We start from the raw sequence: 13,577 nt of genomic DNA on the forward strand, positions 1-13,577 counted from the left end.
ATATTTTTTTATTTTTCTTGTAAATCTAAAATATGAAAAATTGGTTTGATTAAACCTCTTGGGGCAAAGCCACTAGAGGCTAGGGGCAAAGCCGCTAGTAACAATAATAGTGAAGATTTTCATGACAAAAGAGAGTCTATTCTCTATCACTCGCTTTATACGTTCGTCTATTTTCATTTCTTGGGGGTGTAATTTAAAAGTATAGAACACAGTAATAGTGTCTGACTGATTATGACGTAACAAAAAAAAATTAGCCAATGAGAGGCCATTATTGAACAATGGTAAAATTTATAGTGGCCTCTCATTGGCTAATTTTTTTGTTACGTCATAATCAGTCAGACACTATTACTGTGTTCAAAAGTATATCTATATTTTACTAGTGTATATGATACAGCTTGGATGGTGCGGAGATATTTTATCAATGATGATCATTATGAGGTAATATTAGTATCCTCCTACCTGATTTTGATAAACAAAATTACCCCTTGCATTGGAAAAGTTAAGACACTACTAGTTTATACTAATTAATTAGGGTTTTGAAAAGATTCTAAAGTTTTTTTAGCCAACAAATGAATTGATGTGTGTCTATCTCCCCTCCCTTTGGTCCCTTGCTTACAATTTTTCCGCATGCCAAAAATCATTTTTATTATTGTTAACTAACACCCTGGTGTACTTGTATTAAATTCAATTACTATTACATTCTTATACATGGAAAACAGAAAAATATTAATAGAATAGTAATAGGATAATTCTTGTAATATTAACGGTTTTTTTAAGATAAGTCTTATCTTATTTTTTTTCTAGAGTTATAATTGAAAAAGACGTTAAAAATTTAGAATATTAACAAAAAAAATTTCTCGAGAGGGGTCCGGGATGTGAAGCATTTATTAAGTAAAATATCTTGGCTTGTAACATGAGACAAAGTGTTTATACATATCATCAAAAATATTTTTTTTACTTTTTAAAACTTTTTGATAACCCTCAAGGGCACTCTTTACCACTGCTTAATCTAACCTAACTTCAAATAAGCATAAACACAACTGTTAAACTAAGTAGAGCTTCCAGCTTGCCTTGTTTTAATTTTTTTTGAATAAATTGAATTCTTTACAATTTGGGAATTGACACCTTTCTTAAAAGGAATTATTTCTTTTTTGTATAAATACCTATTTTATACCCAAAATTTAACTTCTGTTCTACTACATATTATTACTTGGAAAGTATTCCTTTAAAACTTCTAATAGAGTGTTATGCTAGATTTTATTCTGTTACTAATAAAAGCTTTTTAAATATCAGATTTATCATTTTAATATTATTGGGGTATAATAGATGAATTCTATAAAATTAGATTGTAACTAAATGTTTAATTCTAATAATTTGCTGCTTTAGAAAAACGTTTCATTTTTAATGTTTGTCAGTTATTTCTTAAGTCAGTTTGCTGACAACTACCAAAGTGAAAGGACATATATATGTGGAAAGAAAAACTGACAAACAAAGAAACTGAAAATCAAAGAAACCTAAATCATTACATATGTGCAAGAGTATAAAATAAATTATGATTTCTTTTTAATTCAAATATTGAAAGAATTAGATGAATTTATAGATGTTTTATGCTTTTGAATTTCGACAAATTTAGATAATATTCATTTTATTTTAAAGTCTTAAATAAAATATTTCCTAAAAGGGCTCTTCCTTATTATATTATTCAGCTAATGATTTTATAATAAGTATTAGTTCACAATCTATGGAAGATAATTTTATTTATAACATAAATAAAGAAAAAGGAAGAAAATATTGAAATCATCAGAAGTTTTAAAGATAGTTTTTAGAATCAGTAATCAATTTGTGTTTATTATATTCTAATTGTTAATATTGATTGTTGTTATTTATATAATAGTATTTTAGTTAAGATATTTAGAATCATTTTTTCAAATTTCTTTATATTATTGTTTAAGAAGATTTTATTAAAGGAAAAGTGTTAAAGGTAAGAATAAAGGGTATGAAAGGGTAAGAAGGGAAGGGAGTATAAAGGATGACGGGTAATAAAAATCTGAAAATTGAAATGACGCAAATGACGCAAATTCTGACGCAAATTCTGAACGCAATTCTCACGTTTATCTAAAAATGCAACATAAAATAATAGCTATTAAAACAATTTTCAAGCATAACTTTTATCTTATTAGGATAACAATTAAATAACAAAAATATTTTTAACATATGAAATTCGTGATCAAACACCTAATTGAAAAAAATGCAAGACATAGCTTTTATTTTAATAAAGACTAGGGGCAACGGACGCCCCCAAGAAGCCTCTAGGTGTTCTTAAGGTGGGAGGGGGATAAGTCAACCGCCCTTCTACTTTTTAACTGAGTTTTAATAAGAAATATTCAGAAAAAAATTTAGGGGTGTGATTTTAAATTGGGAGGGTAGAGATACGCTCTCCCAAAATAGTTAAAAACCTTCCCTGTACCTAAAAAAAGCTTAATTGCAAAGGAAAACCAAACAGATGTCATTTTTTAACAATTTTATAAAAAAAAACATTGGCGCACTTGTATAAACACCTTATCGCTATCAAGTTTTGGAATAGATAATCCAGAAAAATCCAGTTCAAAGGGGAAAGCATAAAGAGATGGGGCGAATCGAACCGAAAATAGTTATGATGGACATCTTCCTTCATCAGTATAAAGGGATTTGCCAGGGGCTGTGAGATTTTGGGATGAAAAAAGGGGAAGGGAGGCGTTCCCTATTTTAATTTCAAGGGGATAAATCAAGAAGGGGCGGGGGTGGAATGAGGAATGGGAGGGGAGTAAAAGGAGGAGGGATAGGGGGTAGATGAAGGAGATAATAGGGGGGGGGATAAGGAAGCGGTGGGGGGTATTCAGAGGAAGGAGGGGGTACATGAAAGAGAGGTGGGGGGGGGTAAAAGAAGGAGGGGTAGGGGGTAGATGAAGGAGATAATAGGGGGGGAATAAGGAAGCGGTGGGGGGTATTCAGAGGAAGGAGGGGGTGAAAAAAGGAGGAAATGGGATTAAAAAGGGAGTAGAAATTGATAAAAAAAAAGTGAAAGGTAGTATAAGAGGAGGGGGTATATGCATGCAATAAAACTTAGAGGGGGGGGGGGAGGTTAACACTTTTTCAGGGCTTAATATTATATTTGTTATCACTTAAATTAAAAATTCTAAATGTTCATAAAATCTAAATTTAAATTTGTTTTTTCTTTCCAAAAAATATGAAAATTATTAAACACCCCTGCTTTTTCAAATTAGGTTAGTTTTAGAAATATCCTGAAAAATTAGGATAATAATAAAACAGGTGGTGTTTTAGTTCATTTTCCTATTCCATTACTCTTCTTAAAATTTCGAATATTCCTTATTAGTGAGAATTTCCGTTAAAACTCCAACGGAAATTATTTTGAAAAAGTGTCTTAAACAGTTCGAGAAAATACGGAAAAAATAAGACAAATTCTGTCTTAAACTTTTGAACTATTCTTAAAATTCTCCATTATTATTCCATTTTTAAGCTATATTTATTTTTTTGAGACACCAGGGCATATTATAATAATTATTTTTATCAACCGTTGACGTTGACTGTAATATAGTTTTGGAAGACGAAATGAAACCCTTTCTATTTTTTATAAAGCGCAGCTTCTATTCAACTAGGATATATCCATAAAGGCCCATTAAAGTACAAATTTAACGCTCTTAGCATAGATTGGTAGGTGTGGAGGGGGCAAAAATAAAAAAATACTTAAAACTATCCCGTGACGTATGTGAAGCTTTTAGAAAAAAACTAAAAACACTTAACTGTTGTACACTCTATATAATTAAAAAGTCTAAAATAAAATCTTGAATTTGCTCCGCTTCTTATAGACATTTTTAACCTTGTTTTTTTTAGTTGATACGAGAAAGAGAGAAGCTTTATAGTTTGGTGAGACAAACAAGTGGAAAATCTATCAAGCCCTATCATGACAGGAATTAACATCATTAAAAATAAAAATTTAATACAAAAAAGTGTCAAAGTGCCCTGTCAAGTACAGAACCATCCTTTCTCTTTTATTGAAAAAAATGAAAATAAGAATTTAGTTTTCCGTTTTTACTACTTTAGGTCAGGTCGTACTTGTAGCCCCGCTGGGATAGGACACCACAGGTAATAAAAATGAGTAGCTTCAAATTCAAAATTCTACTTCATCAACACAGCATTGTGAAGTTGATATTTTGGATCAAGTGCAGTTTACAGTAAAATATTCATGGTAACGATTATCTCCAAAAAGCTATGAGTTTTAAAGGCTGCTAGCTGCCAAAGGGCTGAACTTACATAATATGCCAGCACACCGTTTTAAGCGGCATAAAAAGGCCTGCAAATAATCTGAAATATCCAAGATACAATGGTGCATAGGGAAAGACTCGCTGAAGACAAAACGAGTAAATAAGTCTTTTTTGCGCATTTATATGCACTACGAGCTAACAATGTATTATTGATTAATGACTTATTATTTGTAGGTCTTCTTTTGTCATTTAAATTAAATAATCTATACGTTCCAACATTTGGCCGTTCATAGATTTTTGGAGTTAATCGTTACCAGAGCTGGATCTTTAAATCGTTTAGAGGTGTGCTGAACCGGGGCGATTCATTTCAGCGCACCATCAGACAGTCATATCGTTAGTTTCAAAAACTAATTTACGGCTTCAAAATATTAAAATTGGTGCCAAATATTGCTAAATTCCCTCATTTTCATACTGGGGGTTAAACGTGTGAAAGAAAGGGGTTAAATAGGTATTTGATAAATATTGAAATAGCTATACATTTTCATACGGCCAGGATATCGTTGTAAATCACTAATTATCCCTTTCAAAAACTTAGCTAGACCGTTTGATTTTATTGGGCAATTTGAGTTTTTTAAAAAATAGTGGATTTCTCAAATAAAATAGCCTGTTCATATGATCACGGAACCTTCGCATATTTCTAGCAAAAGTTTTTTTTTGTTGGCTTTTGTCTGAAGCTTAACATTAATAAATACATAAATTTTTAAAAGCAAAAAAGAAAGATAAATATACGAATTAAACTATAAGAAGCTACCCTGTAAAGGTCAGCTAGATCAAAACAGACGCACACACGCACATTCAACATTTAAAATTTGTGCCGTGTTGTTATTTTTGTTTTTTTGGTCAGTAGCTTAAGATTAAGAAATATCTGAACTATTATCCTATTAGTATTATATAGGTTATTTTTTTCTAAATACTTACTCTTCTTATATTTATTTAAGTCTCGTTGTAAAAGATCCCTCCCCTAATATATGATATGATATGTCATCGGTCAACTTTTGCTAAAAGAGGTGGGGGGGGGGGGGGGAGTATAGGTCAAGTGAAAGTTAAATCCTAAAGGGTATTTATATTTCCATCCAAAGTTGCAAGTCAAATATGAATATGAAAGGGGGGGGGGGTTAAAATGTATATTGTCCTTGTTCACGTGACTAAGTTGACCCTTTTATCAATATACCTTGTATATTGGGGAATATTAACAAGGATTAAAACATCCATAAAAACTAGTACTGAAACTTTATGACAAACGGATACAGGAAGCAAATGCCTACATTACCAGAAATGAAAAAAGCTATCCGCTTTCTTACGGATTGACCAGCCCTAATTATAAAAAAGCTATTGTTCTGTAAGATTAAAACGATTTCTGAAACTGTATAACAAACGGATAATAACACTTAAATAGTTTCAGAATAGTCGATGGAATCAAATGCCTAAATTACCAAAAAAGCTATCCGTTTGTTACGGACGGACAAACTGACCCTAATTATAGAAAATTATTGTTCTGTATGAAGATCTCATATTTCTCATGTGAGTTCAGTTAAGTTGACCCTTCCAGTTTCCCTTCCTTAATCAGGTGACATAAATTTTTCCTCCCCGCCCCCCCCCCCCCAAAAAAAAAAAAAATATTGTACAGCGATTAAGCGAAGATGTTGGCCCAAAAGCTTTAGGTACTTATATTAAAGATTTATTATCGCAGGTATCTAAAGGGATAAGACAATAGCCGTTAAATTATTATACATCCATATTGATGGTAAACATAATTACCCCTTCTGTAGATTTCAATTAGGGTTGGAAACGTTTGAACACTTAAGATAATAATGATAAATTATTGAATTTTGATTAGTTAAGTCCTCAAAGTTGTTTGTAAATAGGAAATTTTCATCAATTCATCGTCCATTGTCTTATTCTTTAAGATTCCTTGTAAAAACGAAAATTTAGTTTAAAGTAAAAACAAGAAAAATTAATCCATAAATGGGATGCTATAAAATAAAATATTTACACTTTCACTCGAAGTACCTTGATGAGCACTGAAACCTTTAATTTTGGGTCAGGTTGTCAGGATAGGTTGTATAAGGAGAAGGGGGGTGGCATTTTACTTAAAACGTTTTTTATTTGAGGCATATCTTTGAGCAAATAAAATGAAGTTTTTTTAATAATTATTTTTAAAATATTTTTACTCTTACAATGGTACATTTTAAAATCCACGGAAAGCTGTTTAATGTTTATAATACGATACTATAAATAACTGTTTTAGTGTGGCTACGAATCTAAGTTTTCCCTCTTGATAGGTTATGAGTCATACTGAAAAAACATGTATTATATTGTAGAAAAACATTGATTGCGCGATAACTGTTTACAATATGCACAGCACAATTACAATTATAAAAATGGGACCCCTTTTTTTAGATTAAAATAATCGGTGGAAAAGTTTGGACACTGTCTTTTTGTAGACACATCATACCCAGGGATATAGGGATCATTGAGCAGTAAATTACATTTTTACCTAAGGAGGGAGAGTACACTGGACTGTATTTACACAGGTATCCAAAGCTTCATTACTATCCTTGCTCTATGGTTAGCTTAAAAACTTTGGGTACTTTTGTCTAATTTTGATTGGTTGGTTCTGAACAAGTATTGCCCAATCAATAATTTTAATCTACAACAGGGGTAATTTTATTTTCAGTATGGCTTTGAAATTAATATACGCGGGATTAATACCGGTTCAAAGCCATACTGGAAAAATGTTAGACAATTTTATATGAATATTAAAATGAAAATAAAAACATAATATCAATGCCAGATTTGTAAGCCCAGGACTTCAGCCCCTCAGGGTTAACAAAACTGTAATTAATCTTTTAATTTTTAAATTTACTATCCGCGGAATGCTGTCTATAATACGATGCAATAGATAACTATTATCATCATTGGGGATGTATTTCAATTAAAAATTAATTTTTTTTATCCCAATTAAAATTGGCGCTTTCACTCAGGGTACCTTGTTGAGCACTAAAACTCTGAAACCTTTAAAAAATTTAAAGAACAACTCTAACATGCCTAAATTAACGAAAAGGTATTGACAGACATACAGACATAAACAGATGGACAGTCACAGACCGACAAACTGACGGACAGACAGACGGACATATACATTAAAAAATATTTTGAGTGTTAATTTAAATATGCATTAAATTAAATTAAAATAGGCATGTCCGAATTTTTCTATCAATTTCAAAATTTGTATGGTGATTCTTGTGGTAGATAGGTAGACTTTAGAAATCATAAGAACTCTATGATTGTTACCTGAATGACCGTACGTCCATTTAAACAGCAAATTTTTGTGTTATATAATTATTTGATTGATCTGATTTTTGGAATACTGATTCCTAGGACAACAAAGTACAATTTTGTAAGCGTAGCATCTATAAAAATGTAAGTATGTCCTTAAACATTATTCTGTATTTAAGCAGTTTTTCAACAAATTTACTTAAAATTTTGTTTCAACTTTTAAACATTTATATTCTGATTAATTAGTTCTGACACTCTAAAAGTGTTAATGTTCATTCATCACACCTTTTCAGAGCTTAGCTTTTATGGATGTTGTCATCCTTGTTTACCTATTTTGACCCCACCCTTTTTATTTTTTTTATGAGCAAATCATTTTGTTATTCAAATTTACTTTTTTAAATTAGTCAATGGGTTAATGTTTGGCTTTATTTCTTAAAACGTTTTTATGATGCATTTGTTTGAGCAAACAAGGAGGGAAGTGCCATTGGACCGTAAATTACACTTGTACCCAAAGTTTTATAACCAGTTCAACTTGGTGAACTGGTATAGGGTAGGGCTTTACATTATATGATTCAATATTAATATTAATTTAGTTGGAACGCTGTTGATAATACGATGCAATAAATAACTATTCCATTATGGCATTGTATACTTTTAATTTCTGCTGGTTCTGAGCCATACTTAAAAATAATGTGTATTGTCGTTTTATAGACAACTTTCAAAAGATATTTAATTATAAAGTAAAACATTTTACTTGTTTTGATAGCCTAAGATTTCGGACCTTAAAGCCAACTATACTGGAATTAATCTAATAATAATTTTTTTATTTTAATATCCATAAAAAGTTGGTATTAACACGATATGTTTTATTTTAACTGGATTAAAAGGATCATTTAGATATATACCCAGGGAAGGAGGGGACATTTTATAAAAAAAACTTTGGATAATTTTAGAGATTTTGAATTTTTGGTTTCTAACTAGTTGTGCCCAAACTTCAATCAATTAAATTAAAAATTTAAATCCACAATAGGGGTAACTTTATTTATCACCATTATCTAATCCCTTAGTTGTGCCTGATTATGGGTAAAAACATTCCCCATACTCAAACTTTTTTTGTCGCGCCACTGACCTAACCCAACTTAACCTAGCTAATGTAACCTATCAAAATCTAATATAACAAGAATGACAATATTCATAAAAGCAAAGCACTAAAATGGTAGGACAAACGGACATTAACACTTGTATATGGTCAAAACTGGATAATCAGAAAATATATGTATAAATTTGTTGAAAAAATGCTTGATACAGGATAATGTTTATAGACATACTTACGTTTTTAGGACTTCATTATAGTTACTTCGCTTATTATATTGTACTTTATTTTACTATTGTCCCAGGAATCAATATACAAAAACCAAATCAATCGGATAATTAGATCACATAAAAATTTGTTGTTAAAAAAGTAAAAAAATCAACATGTTTAAAATGAACGTACGGACGTTCTGGTAATGATTACAGAGTTGCTGCGCTTTCTAAATCGTACCTAACTATTACAGGAATCCCCATCTAATATTTGAAATCGATAGGACAATTCTCACATGCCCCAATTAACAAAAAAGCTATCCATATGGGACCATACCCAAATTTAATTATCGCAGAAATCTAAAGGGATAAGACAATGGGAGATTGATTGATGTACATACTCAATGATGGTAAACAAAATTACCCCTTCTATAGATTACGATTAGGGGTGAACGTTTGGACACTATCCATGCAACGTAGAACGATGTCTGTTTGTTTGTAACGAAGGATCTCGCTAACCGCTGAACTGATCGGGTTCTCCTTAACAGGGTAGCTTCTCATAGTTCCCGGGAAGGTTTATAACTATTTTCTTGAGGGGTGGGACACCTAGGGGATTGGGGCAAAGCCACTTGTAGTTAATAAACCAACCAATCAAAATTCAATAAAAGTCCTCAAAAAATATGAACGTTATCATAAAACTAGTAAGTAGTAAAGAGGAGGGAGGGGACTCGAGTATTATTATTATTATAAAGTCTCCTGTATTTATTTAAACAGTTAGGGAGTTAAATCCATTTTTATAGAAGCAGAAACATAATCTATGATTATGGTTTGGACCCTATAAAACTGTAATCTACCCTTCCACTTTCCCCTCTCTTGGTGAAGATATCTTCAACGCCGATACGATTTTTGAAATGTAAGATTCCACTTTCAATAGAGGCGAAACTGGAATCATATATTCATGTTTACATATCAGCGTATTCATAAACATTGATTTCCTTATTTATATCGACATAATAGTAATGTATCATTCTACTTTCAATAGAGACAAAACTGGAATGATACATTCAAGATAACATATCATATATTTAAATCGACATAGTAGAAATTGTACATATTAGTTAGATTTTTTTTATATTTTTATTAGTTTGAAGTTTTTAAGAAAAAAAGGACCTAAAAATAAAGGTTGCTAACACTTAACAATCAGGCCCATTTCCGGACCTTAGTAGTTTAATCCCCCCCCCCCCCCCCCACATATCATCTCAGATCCTATTACAGTTAGATGGCAAAAAAAATTGTGCATGTTCCCTGTTAAATAATAAATTTCCGACTTTAAGTGAGACAAAGTCATTTTTTGCTTACTTAACCCTTTCATTTAACAACTTTATTTTTTAAGGTTAATTAAAATGTTAAATGGATGTAATTTCCTTATTTTTGAAGCTAGAATAATTTTTTCAGAAAATCTTTATCTTAAAGTAAATTTTATATTAGAAATCTCAAAACATAAATTTTCTTATTCGTTTGCTTAACAACTTTGGGCACTTTTACTGAATTATTTAATATCTATAATACAAAGTAGAATGATGTCTTTCTGTCTATCTGTCTGTCCATCCGGCTGTCCCTTAAGATCTCAGTAACAACTGAACCGATCAGATTCTACTCTTCAGGGTATATACCTATTGGTCCTGTTGTGGTTTTAAGCTATTTTCTTGAGGGGTGGGACAACCCCAACCCCCCCAAAAAAAAAAAGGTTTTGGACCAGCTAGGAAGGTAATTTCAGTCCAATGTTCCCTACCTCCCTGGGTACAATAAAAGTTGTATACAGGGACGGAAAAATGGACGAAAAATTAAATAAAGTCTGTCTATAATAACATGAGAAAACAGAATGAGAAGGACAGTAGCACCCTGTAATCGATATCAGAAAGTCCTGAATGTCCATTTAAAACATTTGACGAAGCTTTTATATCATCTATAATACAAAGTAGCTTGATGTCTGTCCGTCTGTCTGTCCCTTAAGATCTCGGTAACCACTGAACCAATTGGATTCTACTCTTCAGGGTATATACCTATTGGTCCTCTGGTGGTTTTAAGCTATTTTCTTGGGGGGTGGGACACATTGGTTGATGAAAACTGGCATTGTCAAAACTAAACAGCCAAGATTAGTTGTTTATTGCATCTGTTTTTCCAGTTTTGTTAGTCCTGAAGGGGCGAAGACCCAGTCTAACAAAACTGGTGTTCATATTACAACTTTTTACTTTACTATTTGTAGAAAAATGTCTATAATACAATACATTATACAATATATGGTTTAAGTATGGATTAGACGGGTCTGATCCAGCGGATATTAATTGGTTTCGTAGCCATACTGGAAAATCATAAAAAATCATGGACAGAATGACGGACAGGCAGAAAAGTGAATTGTAGAGTACCATCGCATTTTATTCTTTTTTAGTTAGTATTCGTATCCAGAGAGGGAGGAGACAACTGACTGCTTATTACAATAGTACACAAAGTTTTACAACAATGTTTTCTTATTCATTGGCTTTGGGGATTTTTACTGAATTTTGATTGGTTGATTAAACGTTGGAACCACTAATTTTAATCTACAGAAGGGGTTATTTAGAGCGTCATCATTATGGATGTGCATTAATTTATCAGCCATTGTCTTATCTCTTTATATCCCTGATATGTTTCATAATTTTATTTGTTAGCTTTACTTAAAGGGACTGTGAACGAGAATATTTCTCATTAGATTATCAAACCTTAACATCATCTCATTAATATAATATCAAATATAGGGCAAAACTGTCTCTCGTTCTTTTAAAACGGCTTTTTCCGACGATTTTTACTATGTCCAAGTTTGGTGAAAATATTTCCGGACTATATAAATGTGCAGCTAATTGTCTTTTTTTCCTTCTATAGCTAAAACTAAACTTTTTAACATAGTTCTCTATTTTTCCTAACGGTTAAGCTGACTTTTAACAATATCCTTGCTGTAAACCAATGTATAGTTACTTAAAAATTGATAAAATAAGTAATATTTTTATTGAAAACCAAATACAATAACAAAGCTAGAAACAGGTTATTTTATTAGTATCCAAGTAACTTTAGATGGCCCATCTCTCGCCCACCTTTAATTACAAATTTGTAAATAATAAAGGTGCAATATTTCTTTATAAACCAGGAATAAGGTATAACCAACAAGGAAATTAATTCGAAAATTGATTTGGGGGGCAAAACCTTTATTAAATTGCCTATTTCAGCTGTTGTTGGGGGGCAAAATTTGTATTTCACAATCGAGAAATTATAGGGTAATTGCGGCATTCTCTTAATATTAAGCTCTATTTGTAAACAAAAAACATATTGATTGCAGACAATAGTTTGTAGGAATAATAAAGAAGGACTGTCCACAAGCAGAAAAAAAATTTAAAGAAGATTTCATGTTGAAATCATCATGATCAAAATTCTGACCTCTAACCATTAAGCTATTCTACACTTTTTTTTGTGCTCCTTTAGTGGCGACTCTTTTAGTTTTCTTTCCCATTTTTTGCATCTCAAAATGCTATACAGGGTGGGGCAAATAAGACCGGACAAACTTTAAACGGCCATAGCTCCAAAACTACTTGACCAATGAGGACGTTTGACCACACTATAAAAAGCTTAGGTAATGACCTTTTAGCACAAAAAATCTTTGGACGAAGATGGACGTGTACAACGAGCTGGCCGCGCATATGTTCAACAAGGCAGATTCCAAATGCGCTGGTGGTTTAAACTGGATTCTCGACTAGGGCCAACTAAATCTGACCTCAGCCCATCTGTAGGTGGAGTAGAGTTATGTAACTTTCTGGGGATACTGTCAGATACATAAGTAAGACACTTTAAAAGACTAGAGCTCTCTATCTGAAATGGCTTGGCCGTAGTACTCCAGCAAAGTGAAACGGGGCAGATTTTGTGATGTAAGAAACGTCAAAAACCGTGAAAATTCGTGAAAATTTCTCGGTTCTTGACTTCACGGACCCATATTGAACTTAAAAACTCATTTTAGACTATGGGTTGCGCTGACAACCCTAGCTGTAACTTCATGCCATTTCTAAAAAGGTAAAAACGTTGTTCTAGCTCATCTGTGGTCCAAATAAGAGCCTCCGTGTATAAGGGAAGCTTAAAAGTTGGGCGAATTTGGATCCTGCGGTTACTTACGTTCCTAAGGAAATGTGGCCTCCCAGCAGCCCGATCTTAATTCAATGAACTTTTGGGCTTGGGGCTACTTTGAAGCATGCACCAATAGACGAGCCCATGCCACAAAGACCTCCCTCATTGCCACTATCAAGGAGAACTACGCCAGCTTGGACTGGTACATTTTGACCTGGACCTGCCGGCGGTTCAGGAGGCGGGTAGAGGCGATAATCAAGGCTGGCAGCGATTTTATTAAATAATATAATAGTCATATACCTATTTTGCTTGCCAGTTTTTAAAATTCAATAAAATCTTTAAAATTGACGATTTTATGTTCATTTGTTTAGATGTTAGAATTTGTCCGGTCTTATTTGCCCCACCCTGTATATGTACCCAATTTTAGAATATTTAGAGGTTAAAATTTTCAAAGGGCTTTGATCGCCATGCTGTCATATTAAACCTGTCTATAATCAAACAGAAAAAAAAGTTTAGGAATATAGTTAA

At 32.2% G+C, this 13,577-nt stretch overlaps 1 protein-coding gene across 1 annotated transcript in view; it reads left to right on the plus strand.

Annotated features, from left to right (window-relative positions):
• Positions 1-13,577, plus strand: part of LOC145303887 (F-actin-monooxygenase mical1-like) — a 98,566-nt gene that overhangs the window by 64,811 nt on the left and 20,178 nt on the right. Inside the window, exons 34-35 of the mRNA XM_080145547.1 lie at positions 381-438; positions 3,892-3,966. Of these exons, the coding sequence (XP_080001673.1) occupies positions 381-438; positions 3,892-3,966 (133 nt within the window). The remainder of the gene's footprint in view (positions 1-380; positions 439-3,891; positions 3,967-13,577) is intronic.

Source organism: Acartia tonsa, chromosome 13, assembly GCF_053477335.1.
Source record: "Acartia tonsa isolate MP-2025a chromosome 13, ASM5347733v1, whole genome shotgun sequence".
In the NCBI taxonomy this organism is placed as follows: Eukaryota; Metazoa; Arthropoda; class Copepoda; order Calanoida; family Acartiidae; genus Acartia; species Acartia tonsa.